At 40.9% G+C, this 21,806-nt stretch overlaps 1 protein-coding gene across 1 annotated transcript in view; it reads right to left on the bottom strand.

The window, feature by feature from the left end:
- Nucleotides 1-2,724: 2,724 nt before the first annotated feature.
- LOC148025713 (peptide methionine sulfoxide reductase B5-like) overlaps nt 2,725-21,806 on the bottom strand; it is a 33,995-nt gene continuing 14,913 nt past the window's right edge. Inside the window, exons 2-3 of the mRNA XM_087692932.1 lie at nt 7,257-7,413; nt 2,725-3,212 (exon numbers count right to left, since the gene is read on the bottom strand). Coding sequence (XP_087549058.1) covers nt 3,060-3,212; nt 7,257-7,413 — 310 coding nt within the window. The 3' untranslated portion in view covers nt 2,725-3,059. The remainder of the gene's footprint in view (nt 3,213-7,256; nt 7,414-21,806) is intronic.

Raw genomic sequence — 21,806 nt, 5'->3', positions numbered from 1 at the left:
TTGGAAATACACAACTATTAGCCTAAGGTTTGCAAACTAGTAACATCAACATATCTCAATGCCCACGAACAAGCTTCACTAAAACCTCATCATAAGGTTTTGCAAACTAGTAACATCAACATATCTCAATGCCCACGAACAAGCTTCACTAAAACCTCATCATAAGGTTTGCAAACTAGTAACATCAACATATCTCAATGCCCACGAACAAGCTTCACTAAAACCTCATCATAAGGAGTCAACCCCTATCTACCACCTAGGTATACACAAGTCTTCCACAAATTCATGAGCACCCAAGGTGCAAACTTGTCATATGACAGAAGAAAGAGTATTCCTAGCCTAGTTAAAAAGAGACGTGCATTAGCCATTTTGGAGTCAGGATTCTAGAAAGGCACTAATGCTTTTGAGAGAACATTGTCCAACCACACCCATTACATCCCCTAATACATGGGAGTATTTTAGACAATAGCAAGTCAGCCTCCCCTCCCTAATCCACTAAAGGTAGAGGCAAGGCATAGATTCATGATGGATTAATAGTCAAGCACACGATTCATGCAAGGGACTTGGTGGCAAGGTTCCTAGCTTATATATTGAATAGAGCCAGGTGCAAAGGCCTCCCAAAGAGCTAGAGCACAAACACTATTGTGCCTATCCTCAAGTCAAAGAACCCTACTCTATCTAAACTATTATGGTTGGACATACACTGACTAAGTTATATGCCTTCATTCTTTAGCAGGAGTTGAACATGTGGGCAAAGATGTGGGGTCTCACAGTTCATGGACATGCTAGCTCTAGGAGAGGCTTCTCTACATTGGATCATATCTTCACACTCAAAGCAATCATTGAGGAGGGCAGAGCTCATGGCCAACAAATCTACTATAGCTTGTGGATTTTCGCAAAGCCTTTGACATAGCACTAGGCAAATAGACTACATGCTATGAGAGTGCCTAGGGAGCTTGGTTGGGAGATTCTTGCACTAATTGAGAGGGTTTTTGGCAAAGTGTGAAAACTTGAGGGCCTTTCAAAACTTGAGGGCCTAGCATTTGGATACCTCTTCTATTATATGCAAATGACATTGTATTGATAGAGTTGATTCTTCATAGGGACTACAGAGACATTTGGATGCACGACACTTTTATGCATCATGTAGTACAGACCCTCACCCCATCAATCACATACATACATAGCTTATGGGAGCTACCCACACATAGATATGTATGACTGGCTCTTGAGTTCTCTTGATAACTTGTTAAAGAGAGTGACACTTCATGTTGGTATGCACAAATGTCAACCTAGTTTGAGTTACATGGCTTTAGAATGGACATAATACCCCCTTTTAAAACTCCCTTGATGCACCATCTCTTACCTTGAACTGTTCAGAGATTGGTAGGGTTATCATGATGGATCTCACCCAACTAGATAGGACATGGTTGGCACAATATAAGAGCAAGGAATGAAGCTGGCTTTCTACAGAGTGCATCTTCTCCATATTATAGATCATGGATTTATTATCCACCAAAAATACATGGAAGCCCACCTCTCACATGGGATTAGGTGTGTTGTTGGTCATCTATGCATCCCTTCACACCAATTAGAGATGGAGACTAGTAGATATAGATCCATACCATCAAAGGAGCACATATACTAGATATGTCAGCTAGATCTAAAGACAGAGAACAATATTTGCCATTGCTCAACATACTACAAGATTTGTAGTTGTTTCCACTACCTACTTACAAAGGGATTCAAGCCACTATCTAGAGTTTTGGATTTCATTGTTCGATGGTGCCTTGGTCTCTTCCTCAAGATACAAAAGCTTCAAGACATACTCCTTAAATGTACAATAGCTCCAAGACATCAAGGTCTTGCCCAAAGGCAACGTATAGATTCTTCACAAGGGAGATTCAAGAGGTTTCAACATAGTCACAACCTCAATTGTCTACACACACACACACACACACACATGGGATATTTATTGATCAAGCTGTATAGCTTGGTTGATCCAAACATCCTAGACCCTAACACAATCATCAACATCACTTTCATACGCAAATTCAAGAGATTATTGCCCAAGCCCTCTACACCTCCATGAGACTATATTAGCTAGAGCTCTTTATTTGTCAACTAAAGCTCTCCTTACTTATAGCCTTTTAACTTTCTTACATTATTTATTTACATTTTCATTTACTATTCTTTCAGAGAATTGTATCGTCATCATAGGTCATTTTGGTCTTTTGCAAACGCTAATCTCTCTCTATTTTTTTTCGTAAAGCTAATCTCTCTCTCTCTCTCTCTATGTGTGTGTGTGTGTGTGTGTGTGTGTGTTCATTCATTCAAGTGATAACTTTAGTGGTAAGCCACTAACTTGAATTCAAATCTCCCTTTTTCGCTACCTACCCTAAATTCTTGTGCAGAATCTTTCTAGTCACCACGCATTCAACTTAACCAACTGAGCTACACCCGTTTACTTGCTTGCTCTCTCTCTCTCTCTCTCTCTCTCTCTCTCTCTCTCTCTCTCTCTCATATTGCAAAGGACCTCTTGGGCCAATACATTTTCTAAAATAGAGGAGCGTTGGAGACAGAACGCAAGTTTGCTGAGTTGCCTTGAAATGATATCGCTTAGCAATTGACATTTTAAAAGTGTCTTATATTAGGTTAAATTATATACGGAGAAAAGGCTGCTTCTGCGCCAATTGAAAAGCAGATAATCAGAGACAAAATGCTGCTTAAAAGTAAACCATAAGGTTAATAATTGTTGGGAAACAAGAACTATACATTTCAGCTTCACCGTGACCACTTAATGCAGTTCTGCAATTGAGCTTAGTATGAAAACAAAAGAGCACTCCATGTACATTGAATGACCAATTGATGTACATATTTATAGGATTTGTGAAGAATTGCTGTAGTGTCCTTTCTTCGTCCTACCTTACTCTTCTAGATTATACACCTATCGTTACATACACTGCTTCAAAAGTAAGAATGTTTGCCTACAATGGGCAGTCGTAAGACCATTGTTTTCAAAGATCAAAATTTGGCCTCTGAACCTTTGATGTGAAGGCCTATTTATTTGCAGGTGTGAAGGTGAGTGATATGCTGTTCACACAGTGACGCTCGTTGGTAGGCGTTGGAAACCCTTCTCCTTTAAAAACATGGCCCAGATGACCTCCACAAGCTGCACAAGTGATCTCTATCCGCTGTCCATCAGCATCAATCTGCACACACACACACACACACACACACAGGTGTCCACTGTGAGAATGACAACGTTGTATGCACAAGGGCCATTCTCTCTCCTAAAATAACTCTACTTCTATGCAAGCAGTAGTTCAGCTTGGAAGTGAGGAGGAGAGAGTATCACGTGCAGGCTCAACTTGTTCGACACTTTCGAATTCTGTAATGACACCTCTCTCTCTCTCTCTCTCTCTCTCTCTCTCTCTCTCAGCACAAAAAAGTTACTCTTTAAACCTGTAGTATAGCATTTGAGGCTACACTAACTTAGGTGCATAACTGTGGTAATGCTATATAACGTGCGCAAGAGGCTAAAATGATTCCAGTGTTTGTTGCTTGAGTGTAGATCTGCTGAAACAATTCTGATTGCACCTCGCTGCACCAACTCTTTAATTGCCTTCCTAGCGAGTGACCTGTTAAATATGTACAAAGGGCCATATGGCCAACCAACTAGAGCCAAAGACAGAAGAAAACGACCTGAGAAGCTACGAGGCTACTAACAGGAAAAAGACAGATCACGGAGGCACAACTGAATTGGAACAGATAATCTTCATCCATGAAGCGGCTACCCCTCTGAGAACAAGACAGAAAGCATAGAACCCACTTGCCACAACAATCTGCGAACCATGTGTGCATGCATATTAGGTGAAAGGTCACTCAACAGCAGCAAAAGAGTCCAAACTTCAGAGTTTAACAGAAGAAACAGCTCTAAAGCAATCGGTCAAGTATCATCATCATAGAAATGGTTGATGAGAAGAGCGAGAAGAATCTCCTTGACAGTCAGAAGCTGAAAACTACACTTACAGCATCATGACAATTGCTGCCTTCTACACCACCCACCTACATGTGAGTGATAGGAGAGATGAGAGGAGCAGATACGCCTCACCTTGCAGGATCACATCCTCCCCATCCCCATAGTTACCCATGAGCAAGGTGATCCACTTGGTGCCTGTGATGGTGCTACAGCCATGGCTGTTCTAAAATGGCATTCACCCCAAAATTGACCCCATTTTTAAGAGGCTTGATGCACCAAAGCCCTCGAAGATGTTAATGGCATCCACCAACTAACATAAGTAGATGGAGACCATCTTTTCTGCTTCAGCCTACATCAAACTGTATTGTAAGGGGGTCCTTACAAAGTGTTGTCCTAAGCTTCCATTTTTCTACCATGCGATCCTGATGATCAAGAAAGTGGCCAACACACCCCTGCAAAAAAACAAGTTTTCCTGCACAACACAACTCTAAAGAACATCTGCCACTCACCGCTAAATTAATTGTCACTATGGGAGCCAATGGCACCTCCCTTCTGTTGTGCGGAATGGTCCAAATGATCTCTAGACTCTCCTGCTTCAGCTTACAGCTGAACTCTGTCATAATCAGGTCCTTAGAAAGTGGCATACTAAGCTTCCATTTTTTTGACATGTGATCCTGAAATGAGGTTCTCACCCATCCATTGAGAAAGTGGCTGGCACACCAACCACCATCACCTGTGGAAAAACCAAGTCATTCCTGCACAGCTCTAAAGAACATGTAGCAATCTTGGCCGCTATATCAATTGTCACTATTGGAGTCAATGGCAACTCCCTTTTGTTGTGGAGTAGATTCGCTCCATCCTTATACTTCATACTCTTGGTGGGGCAGTCACCAGTCTCATTGCACTTGATGGAATGTCCCTCTGCCCTTTGCTTCTCTTCGTCTGCATTGGAAAGCTCGAGAGGGATGCAATAGGGGCAGGTCTTTCAAATTGACATTATGGAGGCCTTTCTCTATGCCTTTTTGACTATCAAAAGAAGTTGGGAGCTTCATGGTCACCTCCATAGTACTAGGATCGTGCAGCTCCATGTCAGCGCACATGGTTGTTAAGTCACTGATATTAGGGTTTGCACATAGTCATAATTATGGTGCAACAACCACTAATTTAGTGTCCTTCAAACAGCCCCCAAAAGCAATTAATGCTAAATTACCAAAACTACATGGCTTTATTTTTTGCAATAGGAAAAATGCACCATCGATCCCCTATAAATAGGAGTCCTGTGTTTGTGCATCCTAAATCTCTTCATTCCAGCCAGTCATCTTTCAGCCCTCTCATCACCCACCATTGCTGCCCACACCCCTTCCATAGGACATCGCCAGTTCATGGAGCCTTGTTTGAGTGTTGACCTACTATCTATAGCCCTTTCACAATTGGACTACCTGTTTCCAGCCATCCTGCCGCTGCAATTTCAGGTTTCCAGTGTTAGCAGTTATGTTTGTCATGCACAATCATCTCCTACTTGTGAGGCTCAGTCTGAGTCACACGAGGACATAAGGAGCTCTAACATACAGTCTGTCATGTGCTTTGATAGAGGAGGCAGCTCTTTCTAGAAAATGCATTGCACTACATTTCGTTTACAATGAGTGTTAGGTGTGTTCTCCTAAGATTCAATAGTCAATCTATCGTTAACTCATAGGGATAATGTTTACAGTTCTATCTGGTTGTCCTCCATTTGCCTTAGCTTGTACAAGCACACGTTTCCAAAATCCTTCCATTGAAAAAATTGACAATCCTTGTCTTCATCATGTATCTAAACTATATTTCTTAAGATTGCTTTACAAATACAAGCAACACAAACCATACATTCATAATGTGGTGCTCAGATACATAAAATGCAACCTCCCCAAATACCAACCATACATTCAAGATACTGATGGTTGCCAGTATTCAAAATGCTGATGTGTTTTATCTGTATTTTCATACTGATGGTAGCCAGTATTCAAAATACTGGCCACCATCAGTATGAAAACACAGAGAGATGGTGTCTGTCGTCATTAAATGCTTTAAAAAGCTTGAAATGAAGCCCATAAGGTATATTACTGAAAAAAAACATGAAAGCATGCAAAAGGAAATGGATCTGTTGCTTTTTTGTACATGTATGAATATGAAAGTATGATCGGAGTATGATTTAAACCCCAAAAGTTCCATCAAGAAAAATAAGGGTAATTGTGTTTAGTGCAGAAATGATAGCCCATATATCTTAGTAATACGAAGCAATGCAACATAAACCATGACATCTTCTATCTATAAAACCTTTGGCCCCAAAAAACACATATGCTTTAAGACCCTTGTATTGTCGAGTTGGTTGGCCCATATCATGTGGGTATAATATATGCAAAGCATAACGAGTATAATCCAACCAATCATAGACGTATGATTTCAGCTATGGCTGGATTAATAACATTGCACACAATCTGAATTTGCACATAGCTCCAACACAGTTTGAAGAATCAGACAAACATCCTTACGATTACATCAGTGATATGGAAAGCATATGCAGAAAAAACAGAATGAGATGCCCAGTAAATCAGTACGAAAGCTCCCCAAATCCTGAATGGAACACACATGGAAGCCGCTAATGTGGCAAGACAACAAATGCTTCCTTGACAGTTGAAAGTACAGCAGTCAAAGCATATGACATTTGGGCCCAAGTTGCAAGTGAATAGAGATGAACAGTTTAGGAGCGAAGGCTATACATATCCACAAGGAAAAAAATGACTACACAAAAATGCAATGGGTGAAAGTGACCACTGTTAAAGGAAATTGGGACAGAAGGGTGAGAAAGAGACATGAGATAAGGCAATGCATAAATAGGAGTGAAAAACAGATAACGGTGCAAGCATCCCCCATCTTTGTTTGAAAGCTGCAGTTTGATTGTTCATATGCTTGGATACTAGTTTTGATGGTTTACAGTAGTCCCTTCACTTCTGAATATAAGGGTTGTACATCTGTTTCATATGCTTGGATACTAGTTCTGATGGTTTACAGTAGTCCCTTCACTTCTGAATATAAGGGTTGTACATCTGTTTCTATGTGTGTGGTGCAGGATTATGCAAGCAAACAAATGTACACATGCATAGACACATACATAGGCTTACCATTGTCTAACATGAACTTTTATATGTGTCAATGGCTTTTAAACTTCCGAGCAGCAGCTATATGAAATTCAGTGGCTTATTTTGGGGAGTTCAAAAAGTAGACTTCCGAAACTCACACTTTCATTTATGGCACCAGGGAGGCCTTCAAAAAATGCAGGCCAACCACAACCAGAGTCAAACTTAGTACTTGACTTGTAAAGAGGTGTACCACATCCTGCACAGTTATAAACTCCTTCCTCATAAAATTTGTTGTATTTGCCAGTTCCAGGCCACCTAACAAACCAGAAAACCAATGATTGTCAGATATGCAAGTAAGCAATGTTATTCTACAAATATTCACAGATATGATTAAGTGATGTGAAAGTACAAAGCTAGGGCCTCAATATAGAGGCCAGGGTACACACCCAAACCTTTGGCCCTGGTCAAGTGCTTGGTGGTGTAGAGGGGGTTCACACCTATCACATGCACTTACACAGAATAATGTGTGTCCACACATACACAGGTGAGAAAATAACTCACTCTCTAACTGTTCTAAAGACTCCCCTTTGTCTCTAGCCATTTCACCTCAGGTGGCATTGAGCTCTTTCAACAATAATGTTTGTGTCCCCTTTTCTCTTTCTCTGTAGACATTACAAGTTTCTCTTTGAGCTTTTCATTCTCTTCTTCTAGTGATACATCTCATTTTTGAAAGCGTCATGCTACTCATGTCATTGTGACGGAGTGTATACAGGTGGTTGAGTCTCCCTCCACACAATGGCCCTAACAGTTGCCCTCCCCAAGCCCATGTCAACGTCAAAAGGCTTATCTGCCCAGTTCATCTTTCTTTTCAGAATGTCATGTACGTACTTATACATATCAAACAAAGCTCACACATACACACACACACTCACTCACTCACACACACACACACACACACACACACTCTCTCTCTCTCTCTCTCTCTCTCTCTCTCTCTCTCTCTCTCTCTCTCTCATGGAATTCCATTCACCACAGCTGGCTGCTCCTCGCTCTCTTGGGATCCTAAAGGCAGCGTGCCTGAAGGCCGAGAAAATAATCAATTAAGCATTTACAAAGCTGAAATACATATACTATCCAACTCCCATAACCTGCCAGCAATGAGCAAACCGCTCTGCTAAAAGTCCCTTCGTGAGAAGATCTGTAAGATTATCATATGTATGTACCTTGACAAGTTCAATGCTTTTGTTGTCAAGTACATCCTGATAAAGTGATACTTTACCTGTATGTACTTCGTCTTTGCATGAAAAACGGGATTCCGTGCTAGCATGATAGCACTCTGACTATCACAGTGAGGAACATGAGTCTCAATAATACCAAGCTCTCCAACCAGACGTGAAAGCCATAAAGCCTCCTTGCATGCCTTAGTAGTAGCCACATACTTTGCCTTTGTAATAGACAATGCAACACACTTCTGTGGCCTGGAGATCCAAGAAATTGCTCCCTCTATGAAGGTGAATACATACCCTGAAGTAAACTTCTTGCAGTTAGCATGACCAGCAAAGTTTGCATCCGTAAAGCCAACGACAAATACTTTCTACTTTTCAAAACAGATGCACATACCTTTTGTGCCCTTAAGATATCTCATGATACCTTTCACTTCTTCCCAATGCTTTTTACCAAGATGTGCCATGTATCTGCTAACCACTCCCATCACCGCAAATGCTATATCAGGACGTGTAGCAACCATAGCATATATCAAGCTATCCATAGCTGAAGCATATGGAATCTTAGCCATTTCAGCCTTTTTATCATTAGATGTAGGGCTGTCCACTGCACTGAGTTTCACATATGGAGACAGTAGAACACCAATTCCTCCTATCAAATCAATCCCATATTCCTACTTGTACCCTCTGGCACCCAACCGTGCTTTGTACTTTGGCGGAACCAAAGGTGACCTTCATTTCGTAAACCCATTTGCATGGTAGGATTTTTTGCCCCATAGGCAAATGCAACTGATCCCAAATACCATTTTTCTTTAGAGATTCCATCTCTAACAACATAGCTTTATACCATTTCTTGTCCTTTCTATCCATTGCTTCCTTGAAGCATAACAGTTCACCACAATCTATCAACATGACATAATCAGCAACATAATTCGCACCAAGAACAAACCTATCTGACTATTTGGTATTTTTGGTTGACCTACGGACCCAATGATCAATATTTGCTAGCTATTTATTTTGCAAATCTGCATTAACAGCTTGTTGTTTCAAAGGTCTATTCTGGTTGTTCCAAAGACACATTTTCTTACTGAAATTGTGATATATCGTGGGCAACTTCTTACTGATCTATTTCAACATCATTTCCTACATTTAAAGGTCATTTACAACAGGTATTTGTTGATGTACAGCGGGCACTCTTTGCTGTCATACAAGTATTTCTTCTCGAAACACAACCCTTTTCGCTTCTTCTATCTTTTCCAACTATTCATACATGCGATCTTCCCAGAAGATTACATCATCGCTATGTATAATTTTCCGTTTTTTGGAATCCCATCACTTATACCCCATTTCTCCCTCATCACCATATCCTAGGAAAATACATTTACAGGAGTTGGGCTCCAATTTATTGTGTTGTTCCTTACATATGTGCAAAAATTCCTTGCAATCAAACACTCTCAAGTGTGTATATAAAGGTGGCTTGCCTAACCACACTTCTTGAGGAACTCTCTCCCCCCCCCCCTCCCAAAGACCTATTTGGTGACCAATTTATCAAGTGTGCAGCCATCATAACAACCTCTGCCCAAAAACCATGCTGTGATGCAACATGAGACAACACAGTACGAACCTTCTCCTAAATAGTCCTATTCATACACTCTATGACACCATTTTGGGGCAGATTATAAGTGGCAATGAGCTCCCTTTTTATCCCTTTGGGAGCTCCCTTTTTATCCCTTTGCTATCACAAAAGGCCTGAAAGGCTTTAGACACATATTCCCCACCATTGTCAAAGCGAAGACACTTTAATATCTTGCTAGTTATATTTTCAGCAAGTGCCAAGAATTGTTTAAACTTATCCAAAGCCTCATCTTTACGACCGTTCGGTTAAACCCATACTTTGTGTGTGGCATCATTAGCAAAAGTGATAAAATATTTCTTTGTGTGTGGCATCATTAACAAAAGTGATAAAATATTTCTTTCTCCCTAGAGACAACCCTAGCATCTCACATACCTATTAATGTACTAACTCTGAGGATGTAGATTTTAGTGAAAGAGACTTTTTATGTGACCTTTGAGCATGCTTGCCATAAATACAATGATCACAATGGTCAAAATCAACATACCTCAAACACGGCAAGTAACCCAAATGAAAAAGCGCTTTCATTCCAATTTGACTCATGTATTCCAACCGGCTATGCCACAAAGACACACACTACTTGCTCAGTTATGGTGACAATATGATCACAAACACAATATATATATAATGGATAATACAAAGTATCACTTTTAGAGCCTTTGGCAACAATTCTAGAGACCTTACATATTTTCAATTTGCTATCCCCAAAAGTGATATGATAGCCTTCATCATCTAGTTGCCTTGTGCTTATCAAGCTCTTCTTGAGCTGGGGTACATGCCTCACATTATGCAAAGTGAATGCTAAAGCATGCTGAAATGCCAACTGCACACTATCAATTCCTGCAATGTCACATGCATAATTGTCCCCCAAGTGAACAACTCCATGTCTACCACTACTATCGTCAAAAAGCCACTCACAGTATAGTGTTACATAGAATGAGGCACTTGAATTAAGAATCCAAGTGTGCATGTCATCATCAAAATCTACAATCAATGACTGTGTACTAAAAGAAGAAGCAAAGAGTACATCACTGCCATTGTCACTCTCATGACTGACTACATTGACTACCTCTATCTTCACACTGCTCTTCTTTGCATATTCGCTGTCCTTTTTCTCATCTTTGTTATCATCAGTGTTCATACACACACACACACACATATATATATATACATATATATGTATATATATGTATATATATGTGTATATATATGTATATGCATATATATACATATATGTATACATATATATATAGATATATATATATATATATGTATATATATGCATATACATATATATGTATACATATATATACATATATATACATATATCTGTATATATATGTATATATATATGTTGACACAATGATAACACTCCACATTTTACCCACAAGACTTGCTACGTGCATTATTGTCAAATTTGCCCTTTTGCTAGGATTTGCATCTAGTATGCAGTGTATTGGAAGACTTGTTTGCTAAAATATTTTGTCTATTGAGCTCCTCTATGAGTAAAGAACTTTCCATATCTAAATATAACAGTATAGCATTCGAGTTACTCATTGTTGTCCTAAAAGTATCCCAACTTTCAAGCATGGTGCATAACCAAAATGTTGCCTTAAACTCCTCATCAATGTGAAATCCCAAGGCAATCAGCTGGCTGAAAGTAAAGTTAAACTCATTCAAATGTACAGACATGGCTATACCTTCCTTCATACAAAGGTCCATCAAATTTTTCAACCAATAAACCTTGTTGGCTACACTTTTCTGAGCATATAACTCCTCAAGTCTTTGCCACATGCCATAGGCAAATTTCAATTTCTCGATGTTGAAAAGCAAAGTGTCTAACATTGTAAGCTCTATGGTAGAGCGTACAAGCTCATCTAAATCATCCCATTCCTTTTGATCCATGGTTGCTGGTTTTACTCCTTTTGTTTTGATGGGCTTCACCTATTTCTTCTGCACCAAGACATTATAGCACTACTTCTGCAATATAGCAAAGTTGTGTGCACCTTCAAGCTTCTTAATGTGCAAAAGGTTGTTGCTATCACTACTGCCAGCCATGATTTACAGCTCAAAGGTGACTAAAGGTCAACAAACGTGAGCCCAAATGTCACACAAATGACCAAGGTACAAAGTAAGTACCAACCAGCAATGAAAATTCAAGTAATTGCAAAAATTTCAGGTCTGCAAATTAATTTTCAGAGGTACAAAATGTGTGCTACAGCACACCACAAGGAATTGCAACCGTATCACAAGCTAATACATCAGTTACATGAGAAAGCCCCAAATTTTATCTACAATTTCTGCTCCTAATGCATCCATAGGCACAATTTGACTCTCACGGTCAAAAGCCCCAAAATTTTTGGGCTCAAACTGCTCAAATAACATCAAACATAACTCCCGAATGGATTACACAAGCCAATTTTGTCAAAAATTCACAAATTTTGCAAAATCCCCAAATTTGTCTACGGCCCTATGTGCTCAATTTGGATAGAAACTACATTGCAAGTACATATCAAGACCTGATTTTACCCAAATTTTGCAAATTTTGCAAAAGCCCCAAATTATATGGGGTCCAATGTGTCAAAATTTCAAGAATTGCACTTGTCCCACTAGAATTTCTGCACATGCAAAAAGCCCCAATTTTTGAGACCCAAGAGTGTTCAAGAATGCAAAAAAAATTTACTCTATCGAGTAAAATCTACCACATACGCCGAAATACCCAAATTCCAAGGTTGAAAGCATGCCCAATCTCTCGGATTCGTTGAACTGTGCTTGTGCCCGCGAAGGCTTGCAAATTTCAAACAAAGGATGAACCTTTGATTTTTAAAGAATGATTTCCTTACAAAAAAAAGGAGGCATGATAGGTCACAGCTAACTACCCATCCCCGCCGAATCCTACGGCCTCGTAGACTTGCCTTGCCCTACCCTGCCGCACGTGTGTTGATGGCCTACCTTGCGCTGACCCTGAGTGACCTGCCAATAGAGTTGCCGCCTGGATGCCTATCACACTGTGCCTTGTCGAGGTTTTATCTGCCTAGCATTGACTTTTCCACCTTGTCCCGAGGGCCTATTAGCTACAGTACGCTTGATAAGGACCAACGACCTACAACCTTGTGCTCTGTCAACAAGGAGACATTGTCGAGGTCAAGATACACAAACATACGGACTATGCCCGTGTACATATCTGCATTCCTTTGTATTCAACATACTTTATACAACATATCTTCTTGTTCTTTTGCCTCTTTCTCTCTCTCTCCTCTTTGTGTTCACTCTACCCTCTCAATCTTGGTCCCATGCTTCCGCATCGCTGCACTTTGACATGGTATCAGAGCAATGAAGATAGACTGACTGAGTGAATAACCCATCTGAAGAGGAGATTTTAGTGCAACACAAGGTTGTGTTTCCAATGTTTGAGAGCGAGCAGGAGGAATACGCATCAGAACAAGGCTGAAGCAAGCGTGGACGTGCGGGAAAGAAACAAAGTTGGTGAAGTTGCTCCTGATTGTTGCTGTTCCAAGAGGAGGAAGGCTGAGTTTTTGGCCATTTTACATTTTCATCGTCTCCGATGAGTGAAGGAGCAAGATGAGCAAACCATAGTCCTAGCAAGCTGTATTTTCACAGTCAGAGGGGGCTGTTTTTGTGTTTTGTGCAAGCATTGTAGGTAAAGATGTCTTCCGAGACCGAGACAAAGTTTCAGGCAATCATGGGCCCGTTCTACTGGCTCTTCCATCAAATCAAAAGCTCGACGGCGAGAACTACCGCACCTGGCAGGTCATGATGCTTGCCATTCTAGAGTCCTATAATTTGGCAGAGCTTTTTACGGAGACAATCCATCGTCCTTCTTCGTAAGACAAGTCCAGACTCTCTTCCAATGATCAAGTGGAGTTGGCAAAGGCTCAAACACATTGGGATAAACTCAATGCTCGCATTCACTCATTTTTCTCTCTCTCATGTACTACAACTGTCATTTCTCATATTGAGCATTTGATGATGGCTCACGAGATATGGCTGGAGTTGGATCATATGTACAATCGGATGACTGTCATGAAGCAAGTTTCTTTGGAAGTGCAAATGCGAACCATGCTCAAGCACATTGGGATAAACTCAATGCTCGCATTCACTCATTTTTCTCTCTCTCATGTACTACAACTGTCATTTCTTATATTGAGCATTTGATGATGGCTCACGAGATATGGCTGGAGTTGGATCATATGTACAATCGGATGACTGTCATGAAGCAAGTTTCTTTGGAAGTGCAAATGCGAACCATGAGTGTCAATAAGTCATCTTCCATGCAGGGGCATATCAACAAGTTGAGGCAGATTCAAATGTAGATTCAAAATGCAAGGAAGATGATCACTTCTAATGGCATGGCGATAACTCTCCTTTCACAATTACCGCCACGCTTCAGTGGTTTTTATTCCACCTTGATTACTTCAAGGCGGTCTAAGACTCTTCAATGGGAAGAGTTGGTTCTTATGGTCTTGGACTAAGAGGAGCAATTGAAACCAATGCTTCGAAATATGAGGCCTTGGTTGGTCAAACCTCTCAGAAGAAGGGGAAGGGCCGAAAGAAAAAGGAGGACAAATCTAAGAAGGACAAAGGCAAGGAGTCTACTTATCACATTTGTGGCAAAACAAATCACTGGAAGAAGGATTGCCCCGAGAAGGAGAAGAAGAAATCTTCAAAAGGATTCCAGAGTGGTGGCTACTCCCTGATCAGTTGTATTCCTCCATTTGGAGGTGGTTGAGGATTCGCCCATGATGGCTTCTAATACTGCGTTGACAGCTCCATACACTCGGGAGTGGATTGTTGACAATGGTGCCTCCCGGTACAAGACTCCTTCTTCAGCAGAGGTGTTGCTCATATGCGGCCTTCGCATGGCCAGTTTCTCATTGATGACAGCTCCTCTATTCCTATTCAAGAACGGGGTAACATGCATCTTATTCCAGATGGACGTGGTGGTGCCCATACATCCGAGGTACCTTATGTGCCAGCTTTGGCATATCATCTTTTTTCGATGCACAAAATATGTGCCCTCGGCCTTTTGGTCGAATTTGATGTGGATTCCTTTCTAATTCTTGATCGAGGATCGAGACAGGTTCTTTCTTCAAGTTATGAGGAAAATGGAGTCTACAAGTTGCAGTATTCTTCTGTCTTGACTTCTCTTCTTCTTACCTCACAAACTCAGTCCGAGCTTTGGCATGCCCGGTTTGGCCACCTCAATTATGATTACCTTCGGAAGGCGTCTCAGGGACAGCTTGTTCAAGATTTACCGGATATTGTGGTGAGCCAACAGCCTTGTGTATCCTGCATCTGTGGGAAGCAAACTCGTGATGCTGTTCCCAGCAAGGCTTCGAGGCAATCTTCAGCACCCTTGGAGCTTGTTTCTACTGATTTTTGTGGACCAATGAGGACAAAGCCTCTTAGAGGGAGCTTGTATTTCATGCTCATTGTGGATGATTACAGTAGGATGGCGGAAAATGCTGGGTTAAAGGCAAGAATTGCACAATTGGAAATGTAGGTGGAAGCAGCGAGGAAGGAAGGGATGATGCAAAGGACCAGTCTATCATTGGAGGCTTTGGACAAGCAGGTTGAAGATGATCAAGAGCGCGGAAAGGAGTGTGCTAAGAGGGCGGTAGAGCTGGTTGTAGATGTAGATGCAAAACTGGATTCAGTGGATTGTCAAAGACCAAAAGGCGAAACAGAGAATGTAGAAAAGAAGGCAGTAGGGTCTGAGGATAAGGCAAGTGGTTGATTGGATCAAGGGAGTAGTATTTCTGCTGTTTGTGCATTAACTAGTCAACAAATGGGTAAAAGATGCAGAAAATTACCAAATTCTGCACAAATCCCCAAAATTTCAAGTCCAAAATTGCATAAATGTCAATCAATCTAACCCGGCTGAGTAAAGCTTTGCCAATACATGAAAACCCCCAAGTTTCTGGGGTCCAATGTCAAGAAATTTGGCTCAAAGGGGCAAAATTTTGACTAATTTGGCAAAATCCCCAAATTAATTTGGATCACCACTCGCAATGTCTGCAATCTTTCACTCGATAGTCACTGACAAGCATGAGCTATGTCAAATCTGGGAAGAGCCCCAAATTTCTGGCTCAAATCCTCACAGATCTCTAATTTGTGCTTCTGGCGTATAATTGAAAAATTAAAAGAAACTTTTAACTTTTGGGAGATTGACAGGAGGTCATTGACCGTTGACCATCGCGCGTCTATCCGTCACGATGAAGTCGTCGTCCGCCTGCACGAATCATCATGCCCGCCTGTCGCCCAGCACGCTTCAGCCCGCGCTATCCCTACCACCGTGCCCGTGTGCGCCCTGCAGGTCGTCGCAACTCCCTGCAGCGTGCCTGCTAGCGCTACCTGCTCCACATTGCGACTACTGCCTGCTAGTCGCCACACACTGAACACCTTGCCTGATCCTAGTCCACCCTGGTCCTTCACGTCGACCTGACAGTTGCGCCTAGCTCTTCTCAGCTGATCCCGTCAAGTCAGACTAGACTTGTCAAGCAGTCCATGTCGTTAGCTGGGTCTGATCTTGGGAAGCGTGTAGGACCTGATGCTCTGATACCAGTTGTTGGACTAATAGGGGCACAGCTGAGAGATGGAAATCAAGCAAGAGTGAGCGTGAGAGTGTGACGGCTGAAGAGAGTGTAAGCAGAGTGAAAGTACGAGTCGATTAGAGTGTACCAACAATTTGTTGGTACACAAAGAATAAAATGTATTTATACTTAGGGCACACGTAAAGGGTGCATTCACATGTACAATGTGTATGTACTATATATGGCAGGGGGGGGGGGGGGGGGGGGGGGAGGGGTGTTAAAACCGAGCCTTTATCCCAACATTTTCAATGGTTTATAGCACATTCCATGGACAGCAGCATGTTAATGAATGCCACTAACAGTTACAACCATGTTTTACGCTGAATTAATGATTTTCTATGGTTGATAGTCAAGACACTTGAGAGAAGAGTTATGGATGCATTCAATGGGTTTCTAGCAACAGTTTTGGATAGTTTCTCAATGTTATCTGATATTTATAGTGGCTGGAAATTCTCAGCAAGATTTGGGCATATGGCTTGGTTACACAACAGTGGCCAATATTGTGGTTGTGATATCTTATTGAAATTCCAATGCAATATGCTTTTCCTTTGGCACGATGCAATGCAATCAAGGACGATTCCAAGGATTTCAATGGGAGAGGTTTGTCACAGGGACGTGAAATTTTGAGATGCTTTAACCTTGCTAATAACATTTGCTTAAGTCACTAATCAAATGTGCAAGGTTGTTTAGCACATGTGATGCATATGGCAACTATTTCATGGTAACGAGCCAAGGACCTCGAGGATGCAATGGGTGTCAAAGATAAAAGTTGTGATAAGTTATGCCAACTGGGCTTTGGTAGTCAATAGATGTCAATTTTGACCCTATGACAATTGTTTGATCAATTAGTGTTAGTGGTGACATAAGGGACTAGCATTAATTAATTAATTAATTAATGTCAATCTAAGGGTCAACAAAGGTTGATGGCTACTCCATGTTATAAATGGCCTAGCCAATGTAATTATGGATGGGCACATTTAAATTTGGGCAAGGTCAAAAGGGCCAAAATTAATTTTCCGAATTATGTAATTCTGAAAATCAATTTAATGGCTGGATAATGCTGAAAATTAGATTTAGAAGGCTACCACTTCGCAAAAAAGCCCAAGCAAATTAAGTCAACGTTTTTGGGGCTTGGTCTCAGCCATTCAGATCAGTTTTCAGCTAGAGGAGGAGAGAGAAAAGGTTGCTGGTCCATTTTCCGAGCAGAAAACAGCAGGTGACAACCATCTAGATCCATCAACAGGCAAGCCACAATAGGAGAAGGTCCATCAGGGGATGGCAACATCATTAGCTGGCTGTGGCGACAGCAATTCTAGTGCTCCCAAGCTACAAACTACTCCTTTTCTTGTTGGTTGAAACAAGCAGCAAGCAGATTGAGGGCTTTTTCATGAGAAATCTCTGAATTCTCTCTCTCTCTCTCTCTCTCTCTCTCTCTCTCTCTCTCTCTCTCTCTCTCTGTGGCATTCTCTCACCTCCTTCGATCAATTCTCAGAATATCTCAGCCATTTGAAGTAGATCTCAGCCAGATTTAAAGATAGCAAAGGGAATTCTGCTATGAACTCCACATTTCTGCAAAAATTAGGGTTAAGCAGCCACCCCGAGACCCATGCCATCAGTAGAAGGCATTGTACATTGAATTCAGCATCTAAAATCTCTGGAATTATCAAGGAATTGAGATGCCAACCCATCCATTGCGAATTTGGGGCAGCATTTGGCTAGTTGGGGTCCAATTAGAGCAAATCCTCGCGGGCAATTGTGGCCCATTTTGTGTGTAGATTGCATCTACAGCAAGGGGCTTTTGGATCAGCCAAGGAGATTGTGAAATTTCAGCTTGTACCCAATCCACTAGTCAATAAAGTTAAAGAAATACTGAAACGAGCGGCAGTTTTGGGGCCAACAAGGTGTCTACTGTCCAAGAATTTTAAGGTAAAGTGTGCATTTCAATTTGTGATTATTCATTGATAACTATAATTAAGTGCTTAATCAGGCATTACCACCCTATAGGAGAAGGAAGGCTGGTTTCAAGTGCCAAGTCTCTTGACATCTTTGGTGAACCAACGTGAAAGGCCAAAGGAAGAGTTTTGCAATAAGGAGAATAATGCAATGCAATCGAATGACATACGGCAATTGCTTCACATCTTCAATATGTATTTGCAACAATAACAACATTAGCAACAACAGTTGTAACTGCACCAGCAACAACAATAGTAGCAACAACCAAGTACATCAATAGCAATAACAACAACAATAAGCTGCTATGCTTGAATAAATTGTCACAAAAGCATTGCAAGCTATAGAAAATGGAGTAAAATTGTTTGATGGCAGGAATGTATCAAAGTATTTGAAAATCTACGAAAAAACATTGAATTTAGTTGGATCTCCAGCGAACCAAATGGGTTGCTATTTTGTGTGAGTTACGGCTCATAAACTCAAGCTACACATAAATGAAATTTATACAATTCAAGGAACCAAATGGGAGGATTTCAAGGCGGCCTCTGCATTGCAACCAAGCCTTGAGCTACTTTTGGAAGATGAAACCACAAAGCCAAGATTGAAGTCACACTCGAAAGATGTAAAAGATGTTGTATCTATGAGATGAAGCGACAAAGGAGAAGAGCAAAGACGCATGTTGGTGGTGTTCCTTCACCTAATAAGGCAACTGAGCAAATACATAAACAGCCAGTCACTACTGTGACTCACGTGAAGGATGATGTAATGGATGAGTTGGTGAAAGGCATGCGAGACTCAAAGCTGAAATTTGCAAAATTGGAAAAAAAATAACAATCTACTACAAAACTGAAGTTTCAGACTTGGCCGGATTTGTGTACATATGTATTTGTTGCGACAATACATAGCATGAACTACAAATTGTTAAACATATAAAGATGCTTTGAATAAAAATGTGGCTTTGGAAGAAGATATTGGAAGAGCGTATTCTGATATGGAGACAGCTATTAATTGGAAGAAGATTTTGAAAGAGCGTATTTTGAATAGTAAAATGGAATTCGCCTTAGGTGCAATTCTTCCTTGCCAATCAGGAATTTCATGAGGTGATTATTGATATTATAAAGAGAAAGTAGCAATTTGTTGGTGATCCAACACATTCTATTATTCAAGGAGAAAAAGAACCAAGTTTGCAAGCAATGTAAGAAGATAATGAAGATGCTCAGAATACAAATGCTAATGCCATAAATGCAATTGTTGATCCTAAAATACAGTTGTTGATGCTGAAAATGTAGTGGTTTGTAGCCATACCTCAAGAGTATGTCAAGTGCATTTTAATGAAGATGAGGCTGTAGGTGTTATACCTAGAAGCCACCATATGCGGAATCACTGGGCCACTAAGACCCTAGTAAAAGTAGATCTTGAGGTGCCTTATATTGCCTTGATTGATCATGTATTTGAAATTTATATTATGGAGTCTTTATGAAAATGGCAGATGGCTAGTTGATATGGAGCATAAATGGAGGATGTAGGCTGAATGCACCTGAGGACTTGTATGCGTGATCCTTGGGCAATCATACAATACAGCAGTTCACATGAAAACTAAAGTTTTGGATAATGGTTCAACATATTCTAGAATTAGAAGCCACGATGCAAAGCCGGCTATGCAATTTCTTACTATTTATGCCAATCATTCAAGAAATTGTAATAGTCTCAAGAGAGTCTGAGAGACTATCCTTTGCCTTTTAATGTTAAAGCATTCAAGGATTCTCGTGAGACAATGGGTTTTCAGCAAGTACCATTGTAAAGTGAGACTATAATGGTGCAAGATGGAAAAGGCTCTTGCCTCATATAGTAAGTTCAAGTTTTTTTCCTACAGATTTTGTTGCATTTTCAACGTATAGTACATTATGTTTCCAGAGGTTTGAAAGCTTGCATAAGATGCAAAACAATATATTTGCAACTTACATGGCTTGCTTGAAGCTAAAGATGTTAAAGATTTAGTCATTCCTTGCACTAGCATTCTCAGGCTACAATTGGTGCAACTTACATGGATTGCTTGAAGCTAAAGATGTTAGAGATTTAGTCATTCCCTGCACTAGCATTCTCAGGCTACGATTGGTGCAATTGTTGCTCTCGGGTAGAGTTACACATTTTCCCTATCAGTTTTGGGCATTTCACCATTTACACACCAAATCAAACATAAGTTAGTCAAGCGGCAGTGCCGCGTGGTAGGCAGTCAGCTCATCCCTAACTATTTCTTGCAGCAGTCTGCAATTTTTTGTGCTAGTCGGTCAGTTTGCTAGCCATCTTCATTATTTTATTGGCCTTTTTCCTCCTATTAATTGTCAGTTGGCAGCCTGCCTTCATCACTTGTGTCTTTAGATGGTAGAGAGAGACATCAGCTCAAGGACATATTTTGTATATTTTCCTTCTTTATTTCAGCATTCATTGACTGTAGATTTCTACGTTCTTCTGTCTCTTTTCTCTCCCCCTCTTCTCTTGTATTCATTTTTAAATATTGTCCATACACTTCCACATTTGCTGCACTCTGACATCGTATCAAAGCAGTGTAGACGGGCTCATTGATCATGGGCAGACCTGATCGAGAGGATTCTTCGCAACGAAAGTTTGTGTTTTCAACATTCTAAGGCTGAGACAAACGGATAAAGCATGGAGAAGGAGCAAAGTAGCTGTTTTTTTGCAGGTTTTTGCTGGTGGTAAAGGAGAAAAGGCTGCGTTTTCAACCTTTTGGAGCAGATTTTGAGTTTTCATCACCTCCAACATGGGTAAAACTCTTTGAGGACAAGCAAAGGAAGCCCTAGCAAGCAACGACACTGTGCATAGAGTCAAAGGGGATTCCCCTTGTTTTTGTGCAGGTCATTCCATTTACAGTATTGACCAAACTTGATGCAAAGTTTCACGTTATTATTGACCGTAAGGTCCCTATGTTGCTAGCTCTTTCTTAAAATTAAAAGCTTGATGGAGAGAATCATCACATTTGGCCTGTAACGATGCTTGTCATACTAGAGCCTGATGATGTGGTGGAGCTCATGATCGAGGCTATAGACCGTCCTACAGCCCGCGATGCCTCAAAGCTTTCTGTAGCTGAGAAAGCCAAGTTGATGAAGATACATGCCCATTGGGACACATTGAATGCCCGCCTGCATCCATTATTTCCTCTTTCTCTCTTGCACTCTAGCCATCATTACTCACATCGAGCCCTTGACCGTTGTTGCACGGAATTTGCACGGGGGCTCATGAAAGTCGCTCACTAAAGGGATGCTTTGCAAT

The sequence above is a fragment of the Lygodium microphyllum genome, chromosome 14 (assembly GCF_053477565.2).
Source record: "Lygodium microphyllum isolate KBCC chromosome 14, Lygodium_microphyllum_v1.1.10, whole genome shotgun sequence".
Classification (NCBI taxonomy): domain Eukaryota; kingdom Viridiplantae; phylum Streptophyta; class Polypodiopsida; order Schizaeales; family Lygodiaceae; genus Lygodium; species Lygodium microphyllum.
The sequence above is the reverse complement of the archived record's forward strand: the minus strand, read 5'-3'. Positions and strand labels throughout refer to the sequence as shown.